Source organism: Dromaius novaehollandiae, chromosome 17 (assembly GCF_036370855.1).
Source record: "Dromaius novaehollandiae isolate bDroNov1 chromosome 17, bDroNov1.hap1, whole genome shotgun sequence".
NCBI classification, from domain to species: Eukaryota; Metazoa; Chordata; class Aves; order Casuariiformes; family Dromaiidae; genus Dromaius; species Dromaius novaehollandiae.
The window spans coordinates 2,011,851-2,037,741 of NC_088114.1; the positions used below are offsets into that span (position 1 = coordinate 2,011,851).

Consider the following 25,891-nt stretch of genomic DNA (forward strand, 5'->3'; position numbering starts at 1 on the left):
AGAAAAATATTCATATTTCCTTGCAAGACTTAGCTAATTTTGAAAAGATCTTTAAGAAAAGTTCTCCCTTTTAGTCTTAATATAATGAAATTGGTAGTGTCTCATTCGGTTTCTCGGACATTGCAGGGTCTCTAATCAAATTTTACTATATAATAGAGATTTTTTTCAAAAGCCAGTCTGTGGGTTTAAATATTGAACAGTCAGACCTCTGGCCTCTTTCCCTCAGCATAAAAACCCTTTTTAATTCTTGTGCCACCAGTTTATTTTGACTGTATCGTGTTTGGAGACATCAATTTAGAGAATATTAGATTTACAAGGAGTGCTAGATAATAATTTTAAGCGAATGTCCTTCTGCTTAGTCAAATGTGAATCTGGGTTTGCCTGCAGCTTGTATCAGTACTATGTTTTTAAACTATGGTGAAACCTAGAAATTTGTTGAGAGATTTTTTTTCAAGCACACACTGATTTTATTGGTATATCAAAATCCTGTTTTCTTAGTTCATTGTTGTATTTGTATTTTTGACCATAACATACAGCATTGCCACTCATCATACTGTTCTCCATTATACATCTGGGAGAAGGGAAAGGCCAGAACCTGCGTGCAATAGTTCTGTATCTTCATTGCTTGTCACTTTTTAAGATTAGTCTTTGTTTGCTATCTTGAGAGATGATTCAAAAAATACAACTTTTTTTTTTCTTCTGTGCAAAGTAACTTTAAAATGGATGGAAAGTGCTCATGTTACAAGTGCTTCAGACCAAAGATCTGTTTTTTATTTTGGGTTTCTTTTTTGTTTGTTTGTTTTTTAAACATTAAATGAGTGCATAACAAATGGAATGGGCCTTAAGCCATGAAAAATGCTTCCTCTTCACACTCCTCATCTTTCCTCAACACAAAATTATTGTCCTGACTGTATATATCAGGGATGCTAACTGAGGACATCCTTTACAATCTAACACTTGAGATTCCCTTGATCTTTACTTCAGAGTTTCTGTAAAGCTCGAAGGGTGGTTCTTCAGCTGGGATTGCAGAAGACCCTGTTAGGTGAGCAGTGCTAGTGCTGTCTGAATAAGGCCAGAGCTGATGTGATGCCAGGACTTATTAGGCTTCATAGAGGGACCTGCATGTAGAGTGACACCAATGTGCCGTACTTGCAAATGGAGGAGCTGTAGCGGGCACTTCAGAGGAGCTTTGCAGTTCTAGGACTAGAGCAGGCAGGTGCGTGGTGATCCCTGGCCTGGCCTAGCTTGGGAATGTGCCTCCAAGGGTCTTGAACTGAAAATTGATGTGAATTCTGGAGATGGGCCTAACAGTAGGTATCCGTAGCATAAGCCTGTAGGATGTATTGCCAGAGTATAAACTATACAAGAAGGCCAACCAAGGTTGGAGAAGGGAGACTAGCACTGCCTGTGAAAGCTTGCTTAAAGACAATGCTTGCCGCCGGGGCGGGGGGTATGTTAGGGTCTGCAGGGTGCTATTCTTGAGCCGTCATGACTGAGTATGCTCACTTGTGTTAACAGCCCTCTGGGAGAGAGAGAGAGGAAAAAAAAAGTCATGATAAAGGTAGTTTAGAAAAAAATAAGCAGCACCACCCTCTTACACATTGATCAGGTGCTTTACCGGGAAGTGTAGAGCTGGTCTGCTGAGGATTATGAGGTAATTAATTCTCTGACATCGTGCTTCTGAAAAAGCATGTAATTGCTCAGGGGCATGGAGCTGGGTGGCATGCTGGTCCCACACGTGGTTGCTGGGTCACTCTGTAGTATTGCCCCTTTTGAATGTCAGGTGAAACGCAAGAGGACATTGGTGCTCAGATGGCAGGTTCTGTGAAAGCTGAAGGACTCTTTCTTTTTAGAACTGCTGATGAAAGCTTGGAAAAATGTTCTCTAATACAGATCTGATTTGTACTTTAGGGAAGAATTTCTCATTAAAGAGGTAGTATTTAACTAGGGAGCTAATGGATTTCTTGTTTTGGAAGAAGAGAATGGCCTTTGGTATCACATTCACTTCAGCGCTGCTGTTGTATGCTGTAAGCATACTAAGCATCGGAGTCTATTGGGTAAAACCAAGGAAAAAAATAAATTCCAGCTGAAACAACAGTAGCTGGAAGTGTGTGAATGAGTAACCTAGAATTGAGCGGTGAATAATGATAGGGGTAGACTGAGCTTGAAAAATAAGACTGGTACAGGAACTTTTATGCAAAAGAACAAACCAATGTCTCACTGAAAAAGATCTTTATTTTAAGGACAATACTTAAATAAATCTTTATTTGTTGTAGGCATCGAAGTTAGAAAAACAGAATAGCATGCCTGAAAGTGACTATGATAATCCCACCACCAGTTTGGAGCTGGATGAGACAGGGTAGGTCTGATGACACACAGAGCTGATGCTTGTAACTTTGTGGTATCAAAAGACAATTATTTAAGCAATAATAAAATTTTGTAACACAGTGACAATGTCAATATTATTCTTTTCCAGGTCAGGTAGAAAAGGAAGGCAAAGGAGTGTCATTTGGCAGGGGGAAGGGTCTATCCCTGAAGATACTGATACAGCCCCCAGTTCCAGTTTGCCTAGTACAGAAGATGTGATTCGGAAGACTGAACAGATCACTAAAAATATTCAGGAGCTGTTGCGCGCAGCACAAGAGAACAAGCATGACAGGTAAGTGATGAGTTCCTTAAATTCTGGAGTTTTTGAGAAAATAAAGATGATCTTTAAGTGTTTTCAAAAGTACAGTTAACACGTATATTTATGCCTGGAGATACTGATTTCATGCGTATGAAGTATGTAGGTTCCTGGTGCTTTTTGGGTGTGTTGAAACTAGTACTGCAGAGTGAGTGCAGGGGAGAGTGAACAGGCATAGTCTGTGGAAACAACACCTTCCTGTCTGAAAAACCAGTACAATTCTCTGGAAATAGACTGTGGCTGGAGCACTGTCTGCTACTGACCTGCCTGTCCTACACGGAAGGAAGTAGTGCAGGGATGGGGGGAGCATTGGGAAGCAAGACTCTTGTGAAAGACCTGCTGCAAAATGTAGGCGTGTAGTGTAAGTTTTTAAGATTCAAGTCAAATGAGCATCGCAGAGAACTTGGTATGAGCAGAATTTCTCTTAGATCCTCAGTCTGCAGTTGCTTTAGGTAAGAATGCCCAAAAGAAATGTGACTGTAATACTGAGTCTTATTTCAGGAAAAATTTTCAAAGGCAGGGAGAATTTGGCCTTCATACTGAAATATTACTTCTCATTCTGGCTGTGTTTGTTATCTCTAATCTGCTGTCATGATGATTTTTGTCTTATATGGGTGGGTTGGTTTTTTTTGAAGGAAACAGATAATGTGCAAACAAAAGCTATTTTGAACTATTAGGTTTAGACACAGATAACTTGGTAAGTAGGTGACTGTTTGTCAGTACGTCAGTTAACACTCAGCTTGAGCTCCCTCATGCAATCCGTAACCAAACCTAACAATTAATTTTGCTGAATAGCCACGAGAAAGTGCTAGTGATTCTGTCACTACCTAATCATCAGGTATTTTCCTACGTAGCTTTTAAGAAGACTATAAATAGTAGTTATGTCTTCCTGTGTATGAATGTATTTTAGTTCTGAACAGTTTTGGTCTCCAAAAACCTTGCAGACTAGCAGTTCTTAGATTTGAACTGCTGTTCCTCTTTCTGATCCCAAGACCCATACAATTCTTTGCCTGTTAAGTGGCTGGTGAGTTTTGTTAAACCCTTATTTCCTGCATTATTGAGAAAGATGGACAACAATGGGGCTATTTTGTTCTGTTTTTTTTCCGTTCTTGTACTCCTCTATTTTTAGAAGGCACAGTGCATGACCTCTCGTTCTGAAACTGAATGGAGAGCTCTAGAGTGTGTTTCTGATAAGCTCATTGCCCTTGTCCATGACTTTTTCACTGACATCCTTTGATGCTTGCTTGTTCCTCTAAGATCATAAGGAGAAGCAATAGTAAGAGAAGTTTCAAATGAGTTTGATTGTTTATGTTTGTCACCATTTATGGAGTTCAAATTAAAGTAAATCGTCGAAAGAAGCAATGCAGCATAACTAGGTTTTTGCTGTTGAATTGACCAGACTGTTTAAACAACCCATTTTGTTCTTTTTTTCCCCTCTTCTCTACTGTGAGTAGTGTATGTTGTTTGCCGGTATTTAAATGATTAGACCTACAAAACACAGAGCTGTGAAACTATCGTTCTTTGTTTCCCTAATCCTTGGCTTTGTCTCAGTGGGCCAAGAGTTGCATAGCATGCATGGAGCATACGAGACAGAATGAGTAGGTTTGTTCCACCATTCTCCTTTAGCATTAGGAGAACGCTTCCTTAGCAAAGCGAAACATTCGGGGCAGTAATGATATGGCTTCCAAACTTGTGCTGGGAATGTTATAGATGCAAATGACATGCTGCATAGATAATCGGACAGTAATATATATTCTTGCATCGTTTTATTAATGAAACACCTTCTTCCTTTTCTTTTCTCACTTTTTTTCTTCCCTTTTCTGTGCTCAACTGGCCAAGTAGACCATTAGAGCGTGCAGGCATGCTCAAGCTCAGACATAGCCTCGGCTGTTTCAGTACGCTGGTTCCCTGGGCTGAGAGAGCTCCCCTGCAGCCTTTGACCATCCAGCAGCCTGATCCTACCTCCTGGTACTCTGGCCTCTGTCCCTGCCTTCCAGGCACAGTGTCCTTTCTCTTTCTCTCTGCTGCCTCTTTCCCTCATGCACCATCTGCACAGGGGTCGTTGAAGGCTATGCATGAAATGCTTTGAGTGGTAAAGAAATTGCAGGTAGCAAGTAGCCAGAGTTGTAAAGCAGTGAGAGCGCTCATTCGGTTGGAGCTCCTAGTTTGGATTTACTGGGGAACAGAACCATGGCCTAGAAATTGCAACTGTCTCTAGTTTAAGAGATTCTCCTGTCTCCATTCTGTTTATTGCCTATCAATATAAATTAACTTATGACAACTAATAGCACAATATGTTGTTGCTGTTCTTGATACTGTTGCAAAAATAGCAGAATTCTCATAGTCCCCAACATGCAACATTCAAACCTTACAGTGTAGGCCTTTAACTGTTCATATAGCTAGCATGTTAAACAAGAAGATAATCTCTATCTTGCATCAATGAAGAAAGGCTTATATGTAAAATGGTTATACCAGTCTCTTTCACCTTAAGCAAAATATTGTTTATTAATGCCTAAAATACAACCAAATTTAAACATTCTTTAAAAGAGAACTTTTCAAGTTCTGACCCCAAACATTATTGCCAGTGATAAATATCAAAATTGGAGGAAGAGGTTAACCCAAGTCTTCAGTTATTGTTAATGATGGATTTTTGTTTTCCTCCAAGCTATCACTACTTGAATATCTTCCTAAAGTCTTACTGAAATGTGTGTAAACTTACCAAATGTGACAGTTTATTTAATGAGCGTACAATGTATAGGCTAAAATAACACCATTCCTCTGAGGCATGCTAAAAACTTGGCAACAAACCCAGAGAACTAGAGAATATGTTATAAAATATGTATCTCTAATACAACTTCTCATTCATTCAGGTAATTCTTACAGCTTTTTCTGCGCTGTTAGTGGAGGGTTTAACCAGCAAACAGACTTTTATCTGAGTTAAGGTACTGTTAAGTGTGGCTTATAGGCAGCAAATTGTTAACAGCAGAATGGGAATTACAGTGAACTTCAAGTATAAAGAGATTTTCTTCCACTTTTAGTTATTTGAAAGGACTTGTGACTTGAGACATACTGAAACACTCCCTTTTTTTAAAGCAATTTTTCCTGCATTGCCCAAATGACCCCAGTGTGTTGCTTCCTTTTCAGTGCATTTGTAACTGATGTATTTTTGCACCTTTGGTATTGCAAGATAACTGCATATCATTTGATTGTGGGTTTGTTTTTTTCTTTTTCTTTTTTTTCTTTTTGCTTGAAAGGGCAACAGTGTATCATAATCAATAGATGCTGAATATTTTTCTGGTATGCCACTGCTTTGTGATTTTTACCTTAAGATTGCACTGTGTTAACTAACTTACAATGCTGAAGTTGAGTCTTTAAAGCATAAAAATGAGTCTTTTGAAATTAGACTTTTGATACACCATACCATACTAATGGAATGCTTCACAAAAGCTTATGGTCAATAGTTTTAAGATGTATTTCGAACAGACCAATTTTCATTTGGTATATAATTAAGAAGTGAAATCTGTGAGGACTAATAGCATCTGTAGTAGTTTTATTAGTTATCACTTATTAACTCAATAGGATTACTGAAAATTTAGCCTAAAATGTATACACTGTGACAGTAGTTCGTAGTTTGGAGACGCAGGTAATTGTGAGCTACTGTATGAGCCTTGTGCATTGTTCATTTATTGTGTTTAAATTCATCAGAGAAGACAGCTTGGCTTTCTTCAGTTACCTTTATATGATGTTTTACCTTTAGTTAAGCTTTATCAAAAAAATAAGGTATGAATTCCGTATTGGAAGCTTTGCATACACCATTCTCACTAGGTGTCCTGCCTTTTGATTTGTGAAAGGGGAAAAGGGGAGCTAGATGCATAATGCTGCATTCCTGACTTAAACTGAAAATGGACCGATATAGGTATGGAAATGAATGTTCTTGGAATTGAGGTGTGTCCTTAGGCTGCACCTCTGCAACAAACTAAAGAATGCTTTAAGTCCAGCTGTTGACCCCAGAGAAACACATTTTTTAGAGAGATCATTCAAAGTTTAGCTGAGAAATGATGGGTTAAAAGCTTACAGAGGTCAGACTTCAGATCCTGCTGCTAAGTGTTTGGAATATAGTTTTTTGGGTTTATTCTTTTTTGGTAACATAATACAAAGAGAAGTATTTTTGAAAAGACTTCTACTCTGTAACTTACCCATGGCAAATAAGTGCAGGAAAGTTTTCTGTATCACTTCAGAGGGATAGACAAGACAGTCCTATAAATATCTACTCTCGAGTTTTTAAATATTTTTGTTAACTGTTTGGATGGCAAAAATTCAACTCTGAAACATAAAATCATTTGAAACACCTTTGGTTTCTTTAACTCTTTTTCAGATGTTACAGGATATTTTTAGTTGCATAGAGCCTTAACAGCCTAAATACTTTTTTGCAGAAAGTTGCTTTGTTCCTAAGTACCCTTGCATCACCGTATTTTGTATAAGTGTCTTCAAACTGCAGAATTTTACTTTTACTTTGTGCCTGACTCACATGAATCAATTTACTTGTGCATGCTCTCGCATACATAACAATAATATGTTCATCCTACATAGACTGAATGGAACAATCTGAACAATTTTCTGCAGCCATTAGAGACAAATTGTAGCTTTTGAATCATTTTTAGGAAATGTCAATGTATGAATTAATGTGCAGTTAGTATTTGTAGACATGTGTTTCCATAACTCAGTAGAAATTGAGACTTTTTTCTGACAATATTTGGTATAACAGGTGTGGATGGTCATTCCTTCAAACAGATTTTGATCCAAGACAAATCAAAATTGAAGAAATAATTATTTATTAAGTTCCTTTTTTTTTTCCTGAAGTCATACAGTATGGCTATATACAAACTTGTGCTGCAGTGTACAAGGGAACGTTTAAGGAGGAGACGCTAAGCTTCACCGTAATGTGTTTAGGTTTTTGTGGCTTGGCTGTTTGAGGGAAATAGCCACTGACTAGTGAAATTGAAAAGGAAAGAGTCTTTACATGTAGAATAATATGTTGCATCTTTTTGCAGCTATATACCATGCTCGGAGAGAATACATGTGGCAGTAACAGAAATGGCAGCCTTGTTTCCGAAAGTAAGTACCTTTTAGTGCTGAAACTAGTTTGGCCTCTTTCTTCTCTTTGTTAGTAAATTTTACTGCAGTAAATGAAAACCAAAACCAGAAGGCAGGAAGAAATGACTAGGTATTTTTGTCAAATCTTGCATCTTTATATTTATTACCATCGGAAAGAGTTAATCTGTGAATCCAGGCCCTAAAGCTGAAAGTTCAAAAGTAAAATTTAAGAAGTACATGCAGTTCCCCTAATACTGGAGGATATTTGCATATAGCTTAAGCAATCATGTGGTTACACTGGAATTTTGCTAGACTAATCAGTCCCAACCTTCCATTTTAATGCCACTGCTTGGATTTCTTATTGAGACGTTTATTTAAGACTGTTAACTGTCTACTGAAGCAACCCGTTTCTTCACAGCAGATTTTAGCGAGTGAAATCTCTATAATTAACTTTCTGTATAGTCTTATCTACATTCAACATTGCTGGGATGAATAGCTTTTTGTGTCGCTAGATAAGAGGGGGTGTTGTTTGAAATCAGACAAATTCCTCTTCAGTTTGAGGTTAGAATTATCTGTAGTTAAAGTGAATTTGTCCCGCTACAAAATAATTTGAATGACCATCTCATCTTAATCTCAAATGTTTCGGAATCTGAATCAGATTTTATTCCTGCTTCAATACTACTGAAAATTCAGGTGTGTTCCTGTGTGACTCTGTTTGTGGCACAGTCACAGATTACACATCTTGATTTATTTCCCATATGAAAAGTATATTTTCAGGCCTACCTGGAGACTGGCCACCAGAAAGCCCACACGTATAAGAAGCTGTCACAATGAAGGAAGGAAGGGGTTAGCGATATGAGGGAACAGCTCTTCGGCTGCTATAAAAATCGTTAGGGACCTCTATGAGAGGCTGCACTCTGCCTGTTAAAAGGAACTAGCTGTTCATAACTCACCAGCTGTGCAGCGGTTCTGTGTACATACCCCTCTGCTGCGACTCCACAATGAACCCGATGCAGGTTTCTAAGAAAGAACCCCAGCATCAAGTTCTGCAAGTGCTGGTGATCTGAGGCAAGTAATGTTAATTGGCCTAATCCAAAAGCAGTGTTTTCACATGTAAAATTACCAGGAAAATCTCATGCTGTTGTGCCTATCTGGACTCGTCGTCTTGTACATGCTCTGTCCTGGCCTCCCCATCTGAGCCAGGGTGTGGGCTGGGAAGCAGTAAATGGGCATTAGACAATTTGTATGGATAACCTCCTAAATCAGAGCATTAAGCACTATTTGCTGCATGCTGCCTTACAGTAGTTTGATATGTCACTGGGATGAAAGAAGAGAAATTCTGGGAACTTGTTTTATCCACCCCTATCCCATGTCTCTGATTGTAGTGATTGCTCATAACAGCTCATACAGCTCAGAGAGAAATCCCAGAACGGAGAGAGCCCTAGCAGCAGCTGTCCTGTATTAAAGAACATTTGTTCACAACTACTGGCTAATTAAAAGTGATCCTAAAACAGTTTTGTTCTATCTGCTTCAACTGTTACTTTCCCAGAAACCCAAATCTGAACTGGTAAGGACTTCATTGCGTCTGCTGACATCTAGTGCCTACAGACTGCAATCTGAATGCAAAAAAACCCTTCCTGTGGAGACCTGCCCTACGACAGACATCCAGCTGGTCACTCAGCAAGTTATCCAGTGTGCGTATGACATTGCCAAGGCTGCTAAACAACTGGTTACCATCACAACCAAAGAGAACAACAACTGAGTCACCCTTGATTTTTTTAGTCTTGTTTTTTTTAAAGGTTGAATTTCAAATATAGGTGTGGAACTATTCAGATTTTTACAAGAAAACTAAAGGGGCAAAAAACTTTTCTTTTTTAATTCAGTATTATTTTTGCATGTTTTCTAACAATTTTAATGATTAATTTAACCCACTGCCTTATTTTGTGCCTGTGTTGCCAGTTTAGTTACAGATAATAGCATGTTGCAAATAGCTGTTGAGCCAATATCACATACCAACGTTGTATCAAGCTCTTATAAGAGATTTCCTTAGGGCCATATTCTGCTTTCAGATATTGCTTGCACAATTCCCATTGAAGTCAACTGCACATATCAGAGGGCAGAATCTCGCCTTTGCTCGGTACATCCTGGAGCCTCACTCGCAGTGAAACGAGGCTCTGAAGGCTCCAGGAACATAGCTGCTAAACAGCAGAAAGAAGTTTTGTAGTCCTTCTCATAACGGAATACAAGCTGAGTGTTATCTGTCCCCATATCAACTGTTGTGCAATAATACATTTTTAGTCTGCTGAAACAATAGTAGTTGTGGGCATCCAAGCTTATTAAATGTAACTATACAAGGTCTTTTGTCACTTTATCTGTTTTGGAAGGAATTTAAAATTTAATAGTTATTTCTTTTAGTTGTCACTATGCCATTAATATATATGTTTGATGTTACTTTAGGGCATTAGTGGTTAAAATACTATCCTTTGTTTCTGATTTAGTAACTCATTCTGAAGTTTCCTACAGAATTTTATTACCATTTAGTGTCATCTTCAAGGCAAAATTTTGTTTGTAGCAGCATTATTCAATATCTATTGAGAAGCAATTTTACTGAAGATCTCTGTGATAATTATGGGGGGAAAAAAAAAAAGGAAATTAGAAGAGTGCCAGTTCAAAGGAAGCTATGTCTGCCATAGTATATTGCCTTTGTACCTCAGTGTATCCAAGTGTGGAAAGATTTTATATCCAGGAACTTTCATGCAAAGTTCTCAAAATTTGACAAGCTACATGTGGAATAACTCAAGATCAGTCACCTATCAGAAATGTAGATAGATAACAAATGTCAGTGTATGTTTCATTTTTTTCAATTCCTAAGTTTATAAAAATTTCCAAAAATTGTGTAAGTCCATACTTTCAAAAATGATAGTTCCTTAGGAGTCTAAATTCCATGAAGAATCAGTGATATTTTGCCTCCTAATGTGTCCCATGTGAAAGTGTGCTGTCATTTTCAAATAGCCTGTCATGTCAGTTTAACTGGTAGCTACTTAAAGCAGTGCTTTAGCTGAAAATCAAACTTACGAAACAGAGATAATGACATGTCAGTAGTTAATATGGGAAAGTGTTTTACCTTACCAGCTTGACCCCAGAGCTGTTTCAGTGATCTGAAAACAACATCGGAAGGATCATGACGGACACATCAGTGCTGCTGTCTGTAGTGGGGCTGCACAACAGTGAGGATGGAAATTGATCTTACAATAATTTTTCATCTGGTTGAGTGTTTTGACAACTTTGCTTGCTTTGTTGCTCCACAAGTGTTGTGGAGTTCAGAGGAAAAAGATCTTGATTTGCTAACTGAAATGAGAGAACAGATGAGTTGTAGTCAGCTGCTTTTTCAAAGCAAAACCCCAGTTGATGAGTATTTTGATATTTTTGATGCTACAAGATTTCATAAATCCCGCATGTCATGCCTATTAACATATAAACATGGCAAAGCTTGTGAAATGTGAGTTTTCCACCAAACAGAAGACCTTTCCTTGTTATAAGTAATCTTATGACTCTTTCCTCTAGTTCCAAAAATTATAGGACCACAAACTATACATATATTGCTATATTCTCTGCCCTCTCTCTGTTAGCCAGCAGTATCTATGTAAGTGTTGTCATATTGTCCGTCTATATGTGAATATTCAGCCAGTCTTCACTGAAACACTTGATTCAGAAATGGCTATCTGTTTTTCCATAGACAGGTCTGGCATATTCTAGCATTATTCTTTAAGGCTTTCTGGTGAAAATCTGCCATGTTTAGGTTAACAAACAAGAACTAAACTTCAGTGGTTCTTTCCTTTTAAAATCATACTTGCGTTTGTGTGTACATACAAACATTGCCCAAGTGCCACAGTATTGTTGGATTCTTAAATGTTGTAAATAGCTGCCTTTTTAAAGTATTTTAAGTTTGAGGGAAGAGGGATGGAGAGAGATTAGATGAAAATCTAGTAAATTAATCCTCCTCATGATCTCTCTTTTCTTCCTGCACTTCTGAATCCTAGAACTGTTTCTAGATTTGCAGGAATGCAAACAGGCTGGGATTAGAACTGTAGAAAATAAATATTTAAAACCTGTTTCAGAATTATCAGTACATAATCTCCTTTTAAGATTTTTTTTCTTTTAAATTGGCATCATTGAAAGATTTTTGTGGATGGTATTTTTGAATCTCTCAGGACATCATTATATGCTTTTCTTTAACATATCCTTACCTGATTTCTAGTTATCAGTTGTTTAAACTTGCCTGTGCCAAAACAAAAGCTAACTTTAACTGCAAGCTCTTGTTCTCACTACACTAGCTACAGATTTTCTAAAATAATTTATGGCCAAACTGCAGTCAATTTCCCATTCTGTCACATAAACAACATTGCTGGTAAACTCCACCTTCTCCGGACAAATGCCTGTTCTAGATTGGTCATCATCACCGTTTGTCATTGCTCCAGAGCCAGTTTGATGTGGGATATGAAATTTTCTTAGCTATCACTAGAACAGAAGCATGGTCTGAGCAAATGCTCATGTGCTTTATCAGGTCTTTTCACAACCAGGCAGAGTGTATCAAAAATAATTGTGGAACTAAGTAGTACATTAGCCCTCAAGTTATGTAGCACTGCAGGTCAGAGGATACTGCAATACCTGAAACAACAAAGGTGATTTTTATTTTATGATTTGATCTTTCTTCCCCCTCCCTCCCCCCCCCGACAAAATGCTGCATAGGAAAGTGAAAATGCCTTTTCACAAACTTGTATTTATCAGTGTCATTCTGGCTGTACCTTCTGACAATCTTTTGTTTACTGTATTACTATAAAATGCTAAAATCATTTCGTCGTGTAAAATTATTCTGGGTTATTTGACTGCTTGTTTTGTGAAGAAAAGATACTGAAAAAGTTCCATTAGTTGAGTAAAGGCTACAGTGCTAAAATAGCACGAACGTCTAACACTCCTATGGCAACGTGACTTGCACAGATTTGAGTCTGCTTTACCAGGGAAGTGCTTGGCCTGAGCTTAAGCTGCCATTGCCCACAATGACATCAAGGAGTGAAGTGCATTATCGCTAAGACTCGCACGCTCCTGTGGCTGCAGCAGTTTGCTTATATAAGGAAACTAACAGTTGTTCAGCTTGCAATTACTCATTATTTGTAAAAACAAGAAAAAAATCCTTTACTGAAGTCCTCAACACATTCTGAAGTGGAACTGAACTGACATATTAAGAAGTAGCGCTACAGCATGCATTATCTATCTCACTGATTTGCAATATATGTTATGAAGCAATAGCTGGGCTTCTAGGGTACATACTGCTTTTCAGAGGTAGGAGTTTGACTTTAAATACAACACGCAACCCATAGTGGCTTAGAGTCACTGCTCTGCAGCAGGTGGGCATTCTTTCATATTTTTACAACCAACTGCAAGTTTTATTTCCTTTGCTGTTCTTCCTGTTGAATGTTTTGATTCACTGTAGCATGTACTAAAATAAAACATCACAACTCCTGAACAGAAAGTAACTGAAGCAGTTCAGGGTGGAGTCCTAAATGCATGCTCACACCTCTCAGTTCACTGGAGCCAGCAGAACTGTGATCTGCTGTTCAGCTAGGCCACAGCTAAATAATTTCAGATATCTTATTTCTACTCCATGTAGTCTTAGAGTCATTGTGGGTGATTCCAAAACCATCATTATATAAGGAGTTTCTTGATTCCTCAGAATTTTCTTTTTGTAGTATGCAGATTCATTCATTGCTCATTCCTGAAGTATAAAGGAGAGGAATCTTCAGGTCCATGCTGCTTTTGGATGACTGTAGAGCTAATGGAGTCAAAACAAAAAGTCATGCACACTTTAAGGACTCTAGAATTAATCTTCCATACATGTGCTATTAAGCATGCAGAGAAAATACATACAGTACAGATAGTCTTTAAAGAAAAATCTATCAGTAACTTTTAAGGGTTGAGAATTTAAGGCAATACCATCCAATTCCACACTTCTCTGGTTCTTTTAACTACTATCTAATAAATTACTAAGAAGCAAGCTACTCCATACAGTAGCTCATCATTTAGAATGAAAAATGTGATCTGCTTGGCATGAGGCTTTTAAGCAGCTTAATTCAAATACAGCTTAGTTTTTGGAACTAGACAGAATGTGATAAAGAGGGAAAAATACTAAACAGCTCTGAGATGCGCTGTAGCAACTGTTCTATTGCAGCTGCTAAGGGCTAGAATAATTAGAATGTCATTTAAGGCAGTAGCAAGAAGTCTGCCTCAAAAATTAAGAAAGTTAGGACTTTAATCATCAGTATCAGCAAAAGAGAAAAGCATTTCATGAGACAGAGCTGTAGAGTTCTGTTAAAAATAGCTCCAAGGGAAAGAATGGGTCTAGCATTCTCCTTTGGCACTGCAGGGCAACTAAGCTACCGATTAGAAATAATAAAAATCCTGCTTACATGAGGATTGTCACACTTCCTGATATGCTTAAGTATTATGATGCTGTAAGTGTAGGATTTCCCATAATGGTATTTACCCTGTTGCGATATCCTTGCTCAGCCATGCGCTTGGCCTCTTGCTGCACTAACTCCTCACAGTGCTGCTTTATTAATCTCTCTTCTTCTTCTTCCTCTCTCTGGCGCTGCTGCTCTTCTTGTTCTTGTAAGTGGCGTTCTGTCAGCTAAGGGTAGCAGAGATGTGGGCTATTAAAGCTAGATCACAGACGCACAGACTACTCCAGAAGTTGCACTTGCATTTCAAAGCAGCGCTCTAGCACTAAGGTTTCTAACACAACCAGGTTTAATGAGTGTACTGAGTATTGTCTGCCTGGTCTTTAGCTAACACGTTAAGGGACAAATCCACTTGTGTTTGGAAACTTCAGCAGAACTGGCTAGAGAGTCTGTTTGTCCACTTAGATTCTGAAGCTTCCTTAACTGACCTCTCAGAAGCCAAGCCATTTTCTGCTGTAGTACTTTCCCATGTACTTTCCAGAAGCAATAGCTAAGTGTATTGCAACAGCACCTCATATACATCTGGGGTACACACCTGAAAACTGAACCGTACCTGAGCTTCCAACTCCTGTTTGCGAGCTGACTTTAATTCCTCTTCTTGCTCTCTCTCTCGCCTAGTCAGTTCTTTGGCCTCCTCAAGCTCTTTAATCAGTTGCTCTCGATACTTTACAGACTCTTCTTGGGCCCTTCTGTTTAACTCCATCTTTTCTTGGATCTGCCGCTGTCTGCCTGCAAGGACCTTTTTGGAGTGAGGGGATTAAGGGAGAAGACATCAGTCAAGAAAGGGGTCAAACTCAGAGGCAAAACTGAAGAAATCTCAGTGTAGACAGTTGAAACAGTTCTCGGAAAATATAAAGACAAATAGAAAACTCTGTCCCTGGTACTGAACTAATTGACAGGGGGTTGTAATCCTCAGGAGTCTCGCTTTAAGTAGTACAGCTGGAATGATGGCTTCATAGAAGGGAGAGAGACACGTCATTAAAAAAGGTCATCACCTCACTCATCAGACGATCTCTGGCCTTCTTTTCTCTTTCCCATTCTTCTTCCCTCTTTTCCCATACTTTTTTAGCTTCTTCTCTAAAGGGGAGATGAAGAATTATCTCTAAGGTTTAATTTACAGTTTAAAAAAAAAGTATACTCCATGGTCATAGATGAGCTACCCTCTACGTTAGAGGAGCATTCAATTTTTTTTAAGCGTGCATAGACTCACCTAAAAATAGTCTGTAGCTCTGCTTCTCTCTCCTTTTCTAACTGGAGTTGTTCCTCGATGACACGTTTCATCCAGGCAGCATCTGCAATAGCCCGTTCTCGTCTTGCAGATTGGAGGCGCTGATCCTCATCTTCTTTCTCCAGGAGGGCTAATAAAATTTGCCTGTCTGTCTCCTAAAGAAAAGTCAAAAGATTAACAGCAATGCAACAGGCTTAACCCGTGCACCAGGCTTCTCTGTGTAAAAATTATCAGTGACACAGCGTCAAGGGCGTGCTCAGGAAAACACTCAGCCTGCCAGCTTCTCTGATCTTTGTGCTCCAGCCCCGTTCACAAGCCAGAAGGGGCTTGCTGACTAATTATCTGTAGGCAGAGGCGGCAGACACATGAAACCCGAGAAACAAGCATCTTCAATGCACAGTATCTGTGACATAAATGAAGGAGGATCTCCTCTTACCAGCTCCTCTTGTATCTGCTGGGCACGTCTCTTTAATTGAGCATTACACTGATGCCTCAAAAAGCGACTGAAACAGAAAAAAAAGAGAAAACACTCGAACTGACTCTAAAGCCCTGTATTACTGTATATACCAATATGCAGTATTACAGGCAATAGAGGTGGAGATGCTAGCAGTTCCTGCTACTTCTAATACAAACAGAAATCAAGTAATTGCACCAATGTAATTTGCTCATTTGCTGTTCTGGGTGCTTGCATCAAGAAAACCCAAATATTTAAAACCTACCACTGCTATTTGCAGTATCTCCTCATGCAGCAAGTACTATTATGGACACAGGAATAGATTCTATCCAAGCCCTACTGAAATGAGCTACACGCTATACTGTACCCAAGCTCTGTCTTCTTCCGGTGCTCTTCCATTTGTTTCCTTTCTTCTTCTAAGTTCTCCAGCTCCCACTTCTGCTTTATTAAATTCTCTTGTTCTTTTTTCAGTTTTGTTGCCTAGTATTTTAAAAAAGGGGAAAAAAACAATTAAGAAACAGCACTTTAAAGAGCTAAGATATCCCAGAGGCAGCCTTTGTACCATGTGTTTGTACCATGTTTTACCACCAGCAGCAGGAGTGGTTCCAAGAACTCGACTCCTTTGCAAGCAGACAAAATCCTCTTTGCAGTAAATATCCCACATTAAATTCACTCCTGTCTTACTGGCGCATAGCACAAGAGAGACAGTGAGCAGCTCCAGCTGAGCAAAGCCTTCAGCATGAACGTATCACAAACAGAAGTTTCTATGAAGTTTCTCATCTGATGCAACACAAAACGGCGATCACGTTTCAAGAGGAGCAAATAAAGGCTACTAGATTTCAATGAACATGGCACTGTCAAGGCAAAGGTCTACATCATGCACAGCTTATCACAGCTTACTTTGTTCCTGGTGCAATCTAACAGAAACCCGGAAGGAAAAAGTCAGGTCAGTGTTGCTGTATTCACAAGCAAAAAAACAAACTTCCTTCTCAAATGAGGAGAAACTAAAGGTTACCTCCGTCTCCTGTAATTTCAGTTCTTCTATTTGTTGAAGTAATGCCTCTGCTTGCTTCTTCTCTTCCAGCCGACGCTTTTCTTCCTCTTGTCTCATTCTTTCCAGTGCTTCCCTCCGCGCAATTTCATATTCATTTTCATATCGTTTTTTCTCTTCTTGTTCAGTTGCTTCTTGCTTATCGAGCCAAAAGAAAGCACAGCGTTTAAAGTTAGGCTAAACACAAAGAAACCACCTCTGGCTCAGGAAATCCACAAATCACAGATTCCTGCAAGCTGTAATGTATTTGGAGAACGTGGAACAAAATATTGGGAAAGAATATAAGGACAAAGCAAGACCATCTGATGACTACTGTCTGAAAGTGGACACTGGACTAGACAGAGCTTTAGCAGGACCCCGCACAGCTCTGATGCTAAGCACAGGTGATGTGGTGTTAGTCTAATGATGTTTTGTATATAAACACACTCAGTTTCTTACAAAGACCTACATTATTATTTCTGTTAGTTAACTGAAATGTTTCTTTAATTGAAGACCTTTATTATTCTTTCAAATCAAAATTATTGTATCTAGTATTTGTATATTCCAAACACCAACTTCTTGAAGTTTGGCCCTCAGTTGTGCACTGCAGGGAGCTGTCACAGAGGAGCACCGAGTGCCACACAACCATGCAACACATGTTTAGCAGACAGTATCACTGGATTTTCTAGGAGACAAATAGTATGTATGTTAGCTAGGAATGATGACTCTTAATTAAAAGCATCCTTCCTGTTAACAACTACTGTTGTTCTGTGGAAATCAGAACTTCCTATTGTTATGGGAATGAGCAAGGCAACATAAGTCATTATTTGACAACGGGTACAAAACGAAGAAGCAGGCAAATCCTCCTATTCCTTCCACGTCCTATTCACATCCTTACAGGAAGGCAAGGTGTCTGCGAACTACATTAACAGGCACGTAGTGTAAAACACGCCTCTGCTCACAGATACCACGATTCCACCGGAGACCCCCAGCGACCGCAGCGCCCGAGTGGGCCCAGCGTACCTGCTTCTTCTGCATTAGCTGATCGCCCCAAGCGTCTATCACGTGCTTCTTGTGCAGCTCTGACTCAATCTGGAAAAAACAACGTATCAGCATCACCATTAGTGCCAGGGACTCTTTGCCAGCAAGATCGAGATGGGACGATCTGGAGACCCTCCCGGCACGTCCTTAGCGCCAGGAGCCCCTGGGGATGGCCCTCCGCAGCGGCACAGCTCGTCCGGCTGCCCTCAGCCTCCACCGGACCGCGAGCTGAGGCCCGGTGCCGCATGCCAGCTCTGGGAAACAGTACAGTGACACTAAAACTGGAAATGTGGCAGCTGGAGCAGGTCAGCAGAAAAAAAGGGGCACTACAGACATTTCAGGTACAGCTTCAAAAAGCATCTGAAATTTTTACACAGGAATTTTATCCACCAAATACAGAAAAGATGGCTAGAGCTGTATTGCTGCAAAACCTCAGAAATCTTGCTGCAAAGCTTTTTTTTTTTTTTTAATAAAGCAAGAATGTCAAAAATATTCGGTTACATAAGCCACAGGCCCTGAAAACCTGTTCTCAGTGTCAGAACAGATTTCTCACGGTTTTTGAAGAATGCCTGCTTTGAAGCGAGTTCTTACACGGTTAAGCCATTTTACCTACTTCTTTGTCCTTTGCTTATCAGAACACCCAACGATTGCTCTGCTGTGATTCAAGATGAACTACAATAGTGGATACATGATACTGTTCAAATTGTAAAATCGGGTTTAATAAGTGCAAGACAGCAGGGAATAGGAAGGCAATAACGTCACCTCCCGGAGCTCAGCATTGTTCCTCCTCCAGTGCTCGTACAGCAGCTCCTCAGCTACCTGGAGACACGCGAGGGGGGTCAGGTCAGTGCACACGGTAACTTCAGGCACTGAAGCCTCCCAGCCCCGCCGCTCGCTGAGCGACGCCCTCACCTGCCGCCGCCGCTGCTCCCGGGCCGCCCGCAGCTCCTCGCTGCGCTGCCGCATGCCGGCGGGCCCCGGCGCCCGGCCCCGGCCGCGCCGCAGCTCCCGCAGCTCGGCCGCCAGCGCCTCCCGCTCCTCGGCCAGCAGCCGCCGCAGCCGCGCCCGCCGCTGCTCCAGCTGCGCCGCAGCCTCCGCCGCCTCCCGCCGCGCCGCCGCCGCGCTGAGGGGCGCGCGGCCGTCAGGGACCCCCGGGACCCCCGTCCCCTCCGGTCTCCGGTCCCGCCGGTGCTCCCCCGTTTCCAGTCTCCCCCTGTCCTCGGCCCCCCAGTTCCCCCCTGTCTCCGGTCCCCGTCCCCTCGGTTCCCCCCCGTCTCCCCCTGTCCCCTGCCCTCCGTTCCCCCCGGTCTCCGGTTCCCCCCGGTCCCTTGCACCCTGATCCCCCCCGGTCTTCGGTTCCCCCCGGTGTCTGGTCTCCCCCTGTCCCCTGCCCCCCGGTTCCCCCCGGTCTCCGGTTCCTCCCGGTCCCTTGCACCCTGGTTCCCCCCCCCGGTCTCCGGTCTCCCCCCGGTCCCCGGCCCCTGCCCCCCGATTCCCCCCGGTCTCTGGTCCCCGGCCCCCGCCCGAGGCCCCCGGTCGCCGCTTTCCCCCGGTCTTCGCTTCCCCCCAGTTCCCGTCCCCGCTCCCTCATCCCCCCCCCCCCCCGCTCTCCGGTCTGTCCCGGTGCCCAGCCCCGGTCTCCGGTGCCCCCGGCCCCTGCCCCCACTCCCCCGCCGGCACCTCAGCGGGAGGGCGCGCGGCGAGCTCCACTGGGCCTGCTTGGCGCTGCACAGCCCGGCGCGGGCGAAGTAGCGGCTGGCCCGCTCCCACTGCAGGCGGCTCCGCGCCGCCAGCTCGCGCTGCCGCGCCCGCCGCCACTCCAGGGCCCGGCCCGGCGGCGCCAGCGCCATGGCGGGGCCGCGCGCCACCACCAACGGCCGCGCCGCCATGGCAACGCTTCCGGGGCGGCTACGGGCGCCGCCGAGGGACAAGCGCGGCCGCCGCGCGGTGCGCCCGCGGGGGCTGGTGCCATGTCGGGCCCATGTCCTTCGCCGACCCGGCGGGCCTGGCCGCCGCCGTCTCCTGAGCGTCTTCGAGCCATTCCCACACCTCCACGACGTCCAAAAGGGATTTAAAGGGCTCCCTGATCTGGGCTATTGGAGACGCCTTAGATACTTGCTGCTATCTTGGGTGTTTGTTGTGCCTTAAAACCTTACCCCGTTTCAGAGCTTCCGGCGCTTTAAGCATTTATTGTGCTGTAAATATTTCAGGCAGGTTAAAGGTTTATGTTTCTGTCAGTGCCAGAACTGGCACCGGCTCAGTGCCAGCGGCGGAGTTTCATTCCATCTTCCGAGACACAAAAGCCGCATTAAAACAACAACATCGATAATTTATTATTAATCGGAAACGTTCAAATCACACGTCAGTGAGAAACAGGGGAGGTTGGGCTCGGGCACACCGCAGCATGCATCGGACCGAGCGTGGCTCCTGTGCTTCGCGGCGTAGGAGCGGGGGAGATGTTTGCACCGTCGGAGCCAGGGGAAGCCCGGCAGCGCGGCTCCCGCGGCTCCTGCCCTTCCTGGTGATACCGTGCCAACACCCTCCACGTGCTCCTGCTCAGCCAACTTTTTATTTTTCTCCGCGTGATAACATCTCTTAAGACGAATGAGCAAAGATCAGTACCCTCCCGTGACTTCTTTTTCAAGAACGGCGTGGTAAAAAATATCTGGGACCCTGTCACTGACAAATGCCCTCCCCAAATCCAGTCTTAATAGATTTAATCAGTTTTTCTGCATTTCTTACTGTCTCTTCTCCCTCAACTTTCATTTCACGATGTTCTTTTCTTCCTTCAGCTGTGGAGACGAAGTAACTGGGCAAATTCAGACCTCTCTGGGCAAGAATTTGATGTGATTTTCCCACCTCCAACTTTTGGGAGAGATGCTTAAAATGAATCACTTGCGTGTTAGGGTTTAGGTTTGTTTGTTTATTTAGCATACGCCGGATCTCGCCGAGACAGTGAGCTATGTGCTAATCAAACCATCTGGCCTATATAAAAAATTTATCCTCCCTAAATAATTAACAACTAGATGAGAAGGCTTCGTTAAGGCCAGGAAAGGGGCGTCTGGTGCGGGGCCAAGAGAGGATAAATAAAGAAGGAAGAGGAGCAAGCAGTTCTGCCAACACGCGTCGCCAGGGCGACACTGATTTCCACGCGCCGTCGGGGCTCCAGGCCCAGATTTCCACAGCTCTTCGCAACCGCTCCGAGGGCCGCCTCGCCGGCTCTGTCGCGACAGGCCGCGTCGCGACCCCGCCCCGTGCCCACCCCCGCCCCGGCCGTGGGGCGAGGCCCGCCCCCGAGGCCTGATTGGCTGGCGGTGGGGCGGGCCGTGCGCGGCGATTGGTAGGGGCGGGGCCTCGGGCCGCTCGGGGGTCTGGCGGCTGCGCCCCGCCCCGCCCCGCCCCGCCCCGCGCGGCAGTGGCGCTGCCGGTTCGGCTCGCGCTGCCGGTTCGCGTCCCGGTCCCGGTCGCGGTGCCGGTCGCGGTGCGGGCCATGGCGCTGCTGCTGGAGCACGAGTTCAAGCCGCTGCCGGCCGACAGGCAGATCGAGACGCTGCCCTTCCTGGAGGCCGTGGCGCACCTGCCGCCCTTCTTCGGTGAGCCGCCGGGCCGCCCGCCGCCGGGGGGGACAGGTGGCCGGGGGCCGCGGGACCGGGACACCGGCTACCGGGGCCCGGGCAGAGCGGCAGGGCTCGGACCCGCTGCCACACCGGGCCGAGCCGTCCCGGGCTGCGGGTGGCCCTGCCCGGGGGGTCCCTACTCCTGGGGCCCCCCCGTCCCGTCCCGGTGCCCGGGGCCGCCGAAGTCCTGGGTGTCCCCCCCGTCCCGTCCTGTCCCGGGGGCCCCGAGGTGCTGGTTTCCCCCCTGTCCCCGTGCTGGGTGTCCCCCCCCATCCCGTCCCGGTGCTGGGGCCCCCAAAGTCCTGAGTGTCCCCCCCTTGGGGGCCCCAAGGTGCTGGGTTCCCCCCTGTCCCTGTGCTGGGACCCTGAGGTGCTGGGTGTCCCCCCCCATCCCATCCTGGTGGTGGGGGCCCCCAAAGTCCTGGGTGTCCCCCCCCATCCTCTCCCGGTGCTGGAGGCCCCCGAAGTCCTGGGTGTCTCCCCCCATCCTGTCCCATCCCAGTGCTGCGGCACCTAAAGTCCTGGGTGTCCCCCCCCCCAACCCATCCCGGTGCTGGGGGCCCCAAGGTGCTGGTTTCCCCCCTGTCCCGGTGCTGGGTGTCCCCCCCCCGTCCCTGCTCTGGGTGTCCCCCATCCCGTGCCCCCCCGGCTCCCCCGTCCCGGTGCCGGGCTCCGTCGAGGCAGGCCCCAGCGCAGCCGGCGTTGCATCACGGCCGCCCCGGGCCAGGCAGACGGCAGCGGCCCGTCGAACCCGCCGAGCAGCCGCGCCAAGACGCACCCGGGAGCCGGCCCTCGTCCTCGCCAGCTCCCCCTAAACCCCCGTCTCGGCGCAGGGCGTCGAACGGGCCGTCGGCGTGTGCCGCGGTTTGGCGAAGCCCGGGGCGGCCTCGCGGAGCCCCCGCCCGCCGTGACGCCGAGCGGCCCCGCTGCCTTGGGGCGCTCGGCCTCGAGGGCCCGCGGTGCCGAGTCCCGCCGGGCCGCGCTCGTGGCGGCGCTGGGACAGCCCCGGCCTTTCGCTGGTACCGGTGGTGGGGCCCGGCGCAGCCCCCCCCGCCCGGCTGCCCCCCGCGCTGCTGCGGCCTGGTGCTGCGCGACCGCCCTCGCGCCGCGGCAGCCGGTGCCGTCCTGCTCCGGGAGCTGCCGGCCTCCCACAATGTCCGCTATTATGCTGCCGGCACTGCGAGAGGCTGGAGCAGGGTGTGGGCTGGTCGCTGGCAGGAGGGGTCCTGAGTGCCGCGGGAGCGGGCGGTGCTGGTCTGCGAAATCCCCCGAGTTTCGGGAGAGCGGAGGCTCTGGAGCCGGCGGCGAGTAGTGCTGGCGGTGCCCGGAGCAGCCCCCACCGCGGCGGCCCCCCGAGAGCAGCTTCCCTCCGCGAAAGCAGCGTCGTCGCTGCGTGTTTAGCGCGGGATATCGCTGCGTTAGCTCCCTCGGGGTAACACGCTCCCAGCCCGAGAGTGCTGGCCGGTCCTCGGAGGCTCTGCATGTCGTTGGGGTTGGGAGATGAGTGCAAAGCTAAACGACTGCTCTTTCGGCCCAAATTTCGCATCCCTGCTCCGTCGCATCCTGGCAACCCCCTCCCAGAGCAGCTGCTCCCGGGGCCTTGCGTGAAACCTGAGCGGCCCCTTCCAGCCTGATCCACGTGTCTCTTGGTGCCTTTTGCCTGCTGCTAAGGTGAAGCTTGTTGGCTTTGTGGCGTCTCTTGTGTGGCCCTAATGACCGGTTTTCCTCTCCCTCTGCTCCCGCAGACTGCCTCGGGACACCCATCGTGTACTCGCCGGTCAAAGCAGACCTAGCCGGGAATATCAAGGTATGAAAGGGTGCACGAGAGCTCTGATTCCTCACCTACGCTCCGGTCCCTCTAACGCACCTCCTCCTGCGTCAGGCGTACTTGGACGGGGTGAACTCCGCTGAGGCAGAGATGCTTTGGGAATGGAGAGGCAAGATCCGGAGGTGTTCGAAAGGGCTCCTTTCCATGGGGGCTTCCGGGCCCTGCAGTGGCTGTTCTCGGTCACGTTTATTAGCTGGGTTTATGAGCGAAACCACCAGCTAGCAGCTGTGGTGCTTGCTGCAAGCATCGCGGGACGCGTCTGCCCGAGCTGCCGCCGTAAGCGGCTGAGAGCGCTAACCCCGCTGCTCTCCTTCCCCGGAGACTCCAAACCTGACGGCTCCCTTCTGTGATCGTTTCAGAAAATCCGAGCGGTTTATGAATCCAACCCTGCCAAGTTCAAGACGTTGCAGAACATCCTGGAAGTGGAGAAGGAGATGTACGGCTCGGCGTGGCCCAAGACGGGCGCAACGCTGGCGCTGATGTGGCTGAAAAGGTGACTCACGGCGTCAGAAGCTGTGCTGGGCTCTGGGGTGTGTCTCGTGCTCAAGGAGCGATTCGAATGCCGACGGGAGGCTGTTGCAGAGAATACCTGCTGCCCTGGCTTTGGACTAGCTAAAGAAATGCTGGCGTGTGCCCCTTCCTTGAGGACCGTTTGCTCTGGGTGTGGAGGGTGTCTCGGCCTCGGAGTCCAAACCGCCCAGGCCTGGTCAGTCCCTTTGGGCTGGGCTTGAGCGAGGCAGCAAGGGGAGATGTGTTTCGCGGGAGCAGGCTGACGCGTTGGCCGCGCCAGCAGAAAAGCGCCGAGCTCCTTGAGCCAGGCAGGTCTCAGCTCCGCTCGTGCTGGAGTTCAGCAGTGTGTTTAAAGGTCTGACCTTGGCCGATGTTCTCCTTTTGACTGTTCAGATGAACACGTATTTACATTCCACTAAACTCCAGCTGGCCTTGAGGCTTCGCCACTTGCTTAAACCTCCTCCGAGCGGGATGTTGCCTGAGCCACGGGTTTCTGGAAGTGGCTGGACCACACGGGGCTCGTGAGCGCGTAGCAGGTGCGATAACTCGGGTGATGGCCTTGCTGAAGGCGGCATCGCAAACACAGGAGCCCTGTGCTCGTTGGAGTCATCCAGGCGCCCCGCGGGGCCTGCCTTTGCCGGGAGCACGGGAACCTGCAGGCGCCTAGGAAGGGTCTCATCCAGCGGACGTGGCCAGTTTCCGTGCCTGACAGCTCTGCTTTCCACACAGGGGCCTGAAGTTCATGCTAGTTCTGCTGCAGAGCATCTCTGATGGTGAGAGGGATGAGGAGCACCCGAACCTCATCAGAGTGAACGCCTTGAAAGCTTATGAGATTGCTCTGAAGAAATACCACGGCTGGATGTTGCAAAAGCTCTTCACCGTGAGTGTCTGCTTCTCCGCTGGGGCTGCCGCGGAGCCTGGCCGAAGCGGCGCTTCTTTGCGGCCAAACGCTCTGCGCTCGTAGCTCTGAGCAGGGACCTGCTTTGGGATAACTAAGGGCTTGGGACCACGCTTAGAGGCAGAGACCCGTCATTTATTCTGGACAGCGCTGCCGGGGAGCCTTGGCGAGGCTCCAGCAGGCCTCCCCCAGCGCCGTGGCTGTTTGGGGCACCCGGTCGGAGGCTGCTACCGCTGCGGTCGGCCCGGGAGCCCCGGGGAGTCCTGGCCCTGGCTCGGAGACGCAGGGGAGCAGAACCTAAGAGGGGTCTGTCACAAGGGGCTTGTGCGCAGCGGGGCCCTGCCGGCGGTGCCGGTGGCGGTGTGCTGGGATGGGTGGCTCGGAGGGTGCTGTGTGCGGAGGAAGCTGCTCTGGACTGAAGGTTTCCGCACAAGCTGACAAGCTCGGGGCGTTTATCAGCTTTGTGGGACCGGCCCTCCCGCGGCAGGTGCTCTCCCCGGCTGCCGCTGCCGCAGAGCTCTCTTCTAACCGTCTTACCCTTTTCCCCCTGTTTTGTAGGGCTCAGTCTATGCTCTTCCCTACAAGTCGGATTTGCTTAAGGCTTTAGAGAAGGGTAAAGAATTGAAGGAGGAGGAGACCATAGAGAAGATCCATCAGTTTGTATCGAGGGTCGCCCCCATCCTGGATGCGATCTATGAAATGTATATAAAAATGAACGCGGAGCTGAACTACAAAGCCTAACGCCTGCACAGCACTTGGACAGCTGAGAATGAGGTGCAACGATTACTACCTACGTCTTAATCACTGTGACAAGCAGGGCTCTTGCCCGCTGGCAGATGACTGATTCTGCTGTGGATCTGCAGTGGATAGCCCGTTTTTTAAAAAATAATTTTCTATGGGGAATACAGCAATAAAACAACGGTATCCCAAGTCATCTCAGAATTTCACAAGCTTTGTACAAAAGAGAAAAATGGGTGTTTCCAGTCCTTACCG

The 25,891-nt window shown here is 46.4% G+C and overlaps 3 protein-coding genes across 8 annotated transcripts in view; 2 read left to right on the plus strand and 1 right to left on the minus strand.

The window, feature by feature from the left end:
- GIT2 (GIT ArfGAP 2) overlaps positions 1 to 12,630 on the plus strand; it is a 35,975-nt gene extending 23,345 nt beyond the window's left edge. For all 5 annotated transcript variants that reach the window (XM_026114460.2, XM_026114463.2, XM_064521874.1 and 2 more), the window contains 4 exons: positions 2,277 to 2,359; positions 2,477 to 2,659; positions 7,735 to 7,798; positions 9,327 to 12,630. In XM_026114460.2, coding sequence (XP_025970245.1) covers positions 2,277 to 2,359; positions 2,477 to 2,659; positions 7,735 to 7,798; positions 9,327 to 9,539 — 543 coding nt within the window. In that variant the 3' untranslated portion in view covers positions 9,540 to 12,630. The remainder of the gene's footprint in view (positions 1 to 2,276; positions 2,360 to 2,476; positions 2,660 to 7,734; positions 7,799 to 9,326) is intronic.
- TCHP (trichoplein keratin filament binding) lies at positions 12,538 to 19,964 on the minus strand. 2 transcript variants are annotated; one of them, XM_064521877.1, is made up of 12 exons: positions 19,726 to 19,964; positions 18,958 to 19,168; positions 18,808 to 18,864; positions 18,028 to 18,096; positions 16,990 to 17,163; positions 16,342 to 16,454; positions 15,957 to 16,023; positions 15,503 to 15,675; positions 15,288 to 15,369; positions 14,846 to 15,031; positions 14,319 to 14,462; positions 12,538 to 13,607 (listed from the first exon to the last, which is right to left on the minus strand). In XM_064521877.1, exons 1-12 carry the CDS (start codon positions 19,932 to 19,934, stop codon positions 13,575 to 13,577), a joined length of 1,518 nt encoding a protein of 505 aa, XP_064377947.1. In that variant the 5' UTR covers positions 19,935 to 19,964; the 3' UTR covers positions 12,538 to 13,574. The 2 variants fall into 2 exon arrangements, with proteins under 2 accessions (XP_064377947.1, XP_064377948.1); XM_064521878.1 differs by lacking the exon at positions 18,808 to 18,864.
- A 1,460-nt stretch (positions 19,965 to 21,424) lies between these two features.
- On the plus strand, positions 21,425 to 25,832 carry GLTP (glycolipid transfer protein). The gene is made up of 5 exons (XM_026114616.2): positions 21,425 to 21,638; positions 23,408 to 23,469; positions 23,850 to 23,983; positions 24,730 to 24,880; positions 25,457 to 25,832. Exons 1-5 carry the CDS (start codon positions 21,536 to 21,538, stop codon positions 25,637 to 25,639), a joined length of 633 nt encoding a protein of 210 aa, XP_025970401.1. The 5' UTR covers positions 21,425 to 21,535; the 3' UTR covers positions 25,640 to 25,832.
- The last annotated feature ends 59 nt before the right edge of the window (positions 25,833 to 25,891 follow it).

Excerpts from the sequence above, each read along its gene's own strand:
- TCHP (XM_064521877.1), bottom strand. The coding sequence starts at position 19,934 with ATGGCGGCGCGGCCGTTGGTGGTGGCGCGCGGCCCCGCCATGGCGCTG. Across the intron at positions 19,169-19,725 it reads CCGCGCGCCCTCCCGCTGAG|CGCGGCGGCGGCGCGGCGGG; the intron begins GTGCCGGCGGGG and ends CGCGCCCCTCAG. Across the intron at positions 15,676-15,956 it reads AGCAGATACAAGAGGAGCTG|GAGACAGACAGGCAAATTTT; the intron begins GTAAGAGGAGAT and ends ACTTTTCTTTAG.
- GLTP (XM_026114616.2), top strand. The coding sequence starts at position 21,536 with ATGGCGCTGCTGCTGGAGCACGAGTTCAAGCCGCTGCCGGCCGACAGG. Across the intron at positions 23,470-23,849 it reads ACCTAGCCGGGAATATCAAG|AAAATCCGAGCGGTTTATGA; the intron begins GTATGAAAGGGT and ends TGATCGTTTCAG. Across the intron at positions 24,881-25,456 it reads TGTTGCAAAAGCTCTTCACC|GGCTCAGTCTATGCTCTTCC; the intron begins GTGAGTGTCTGC and ends CCTGTTTTGTAG.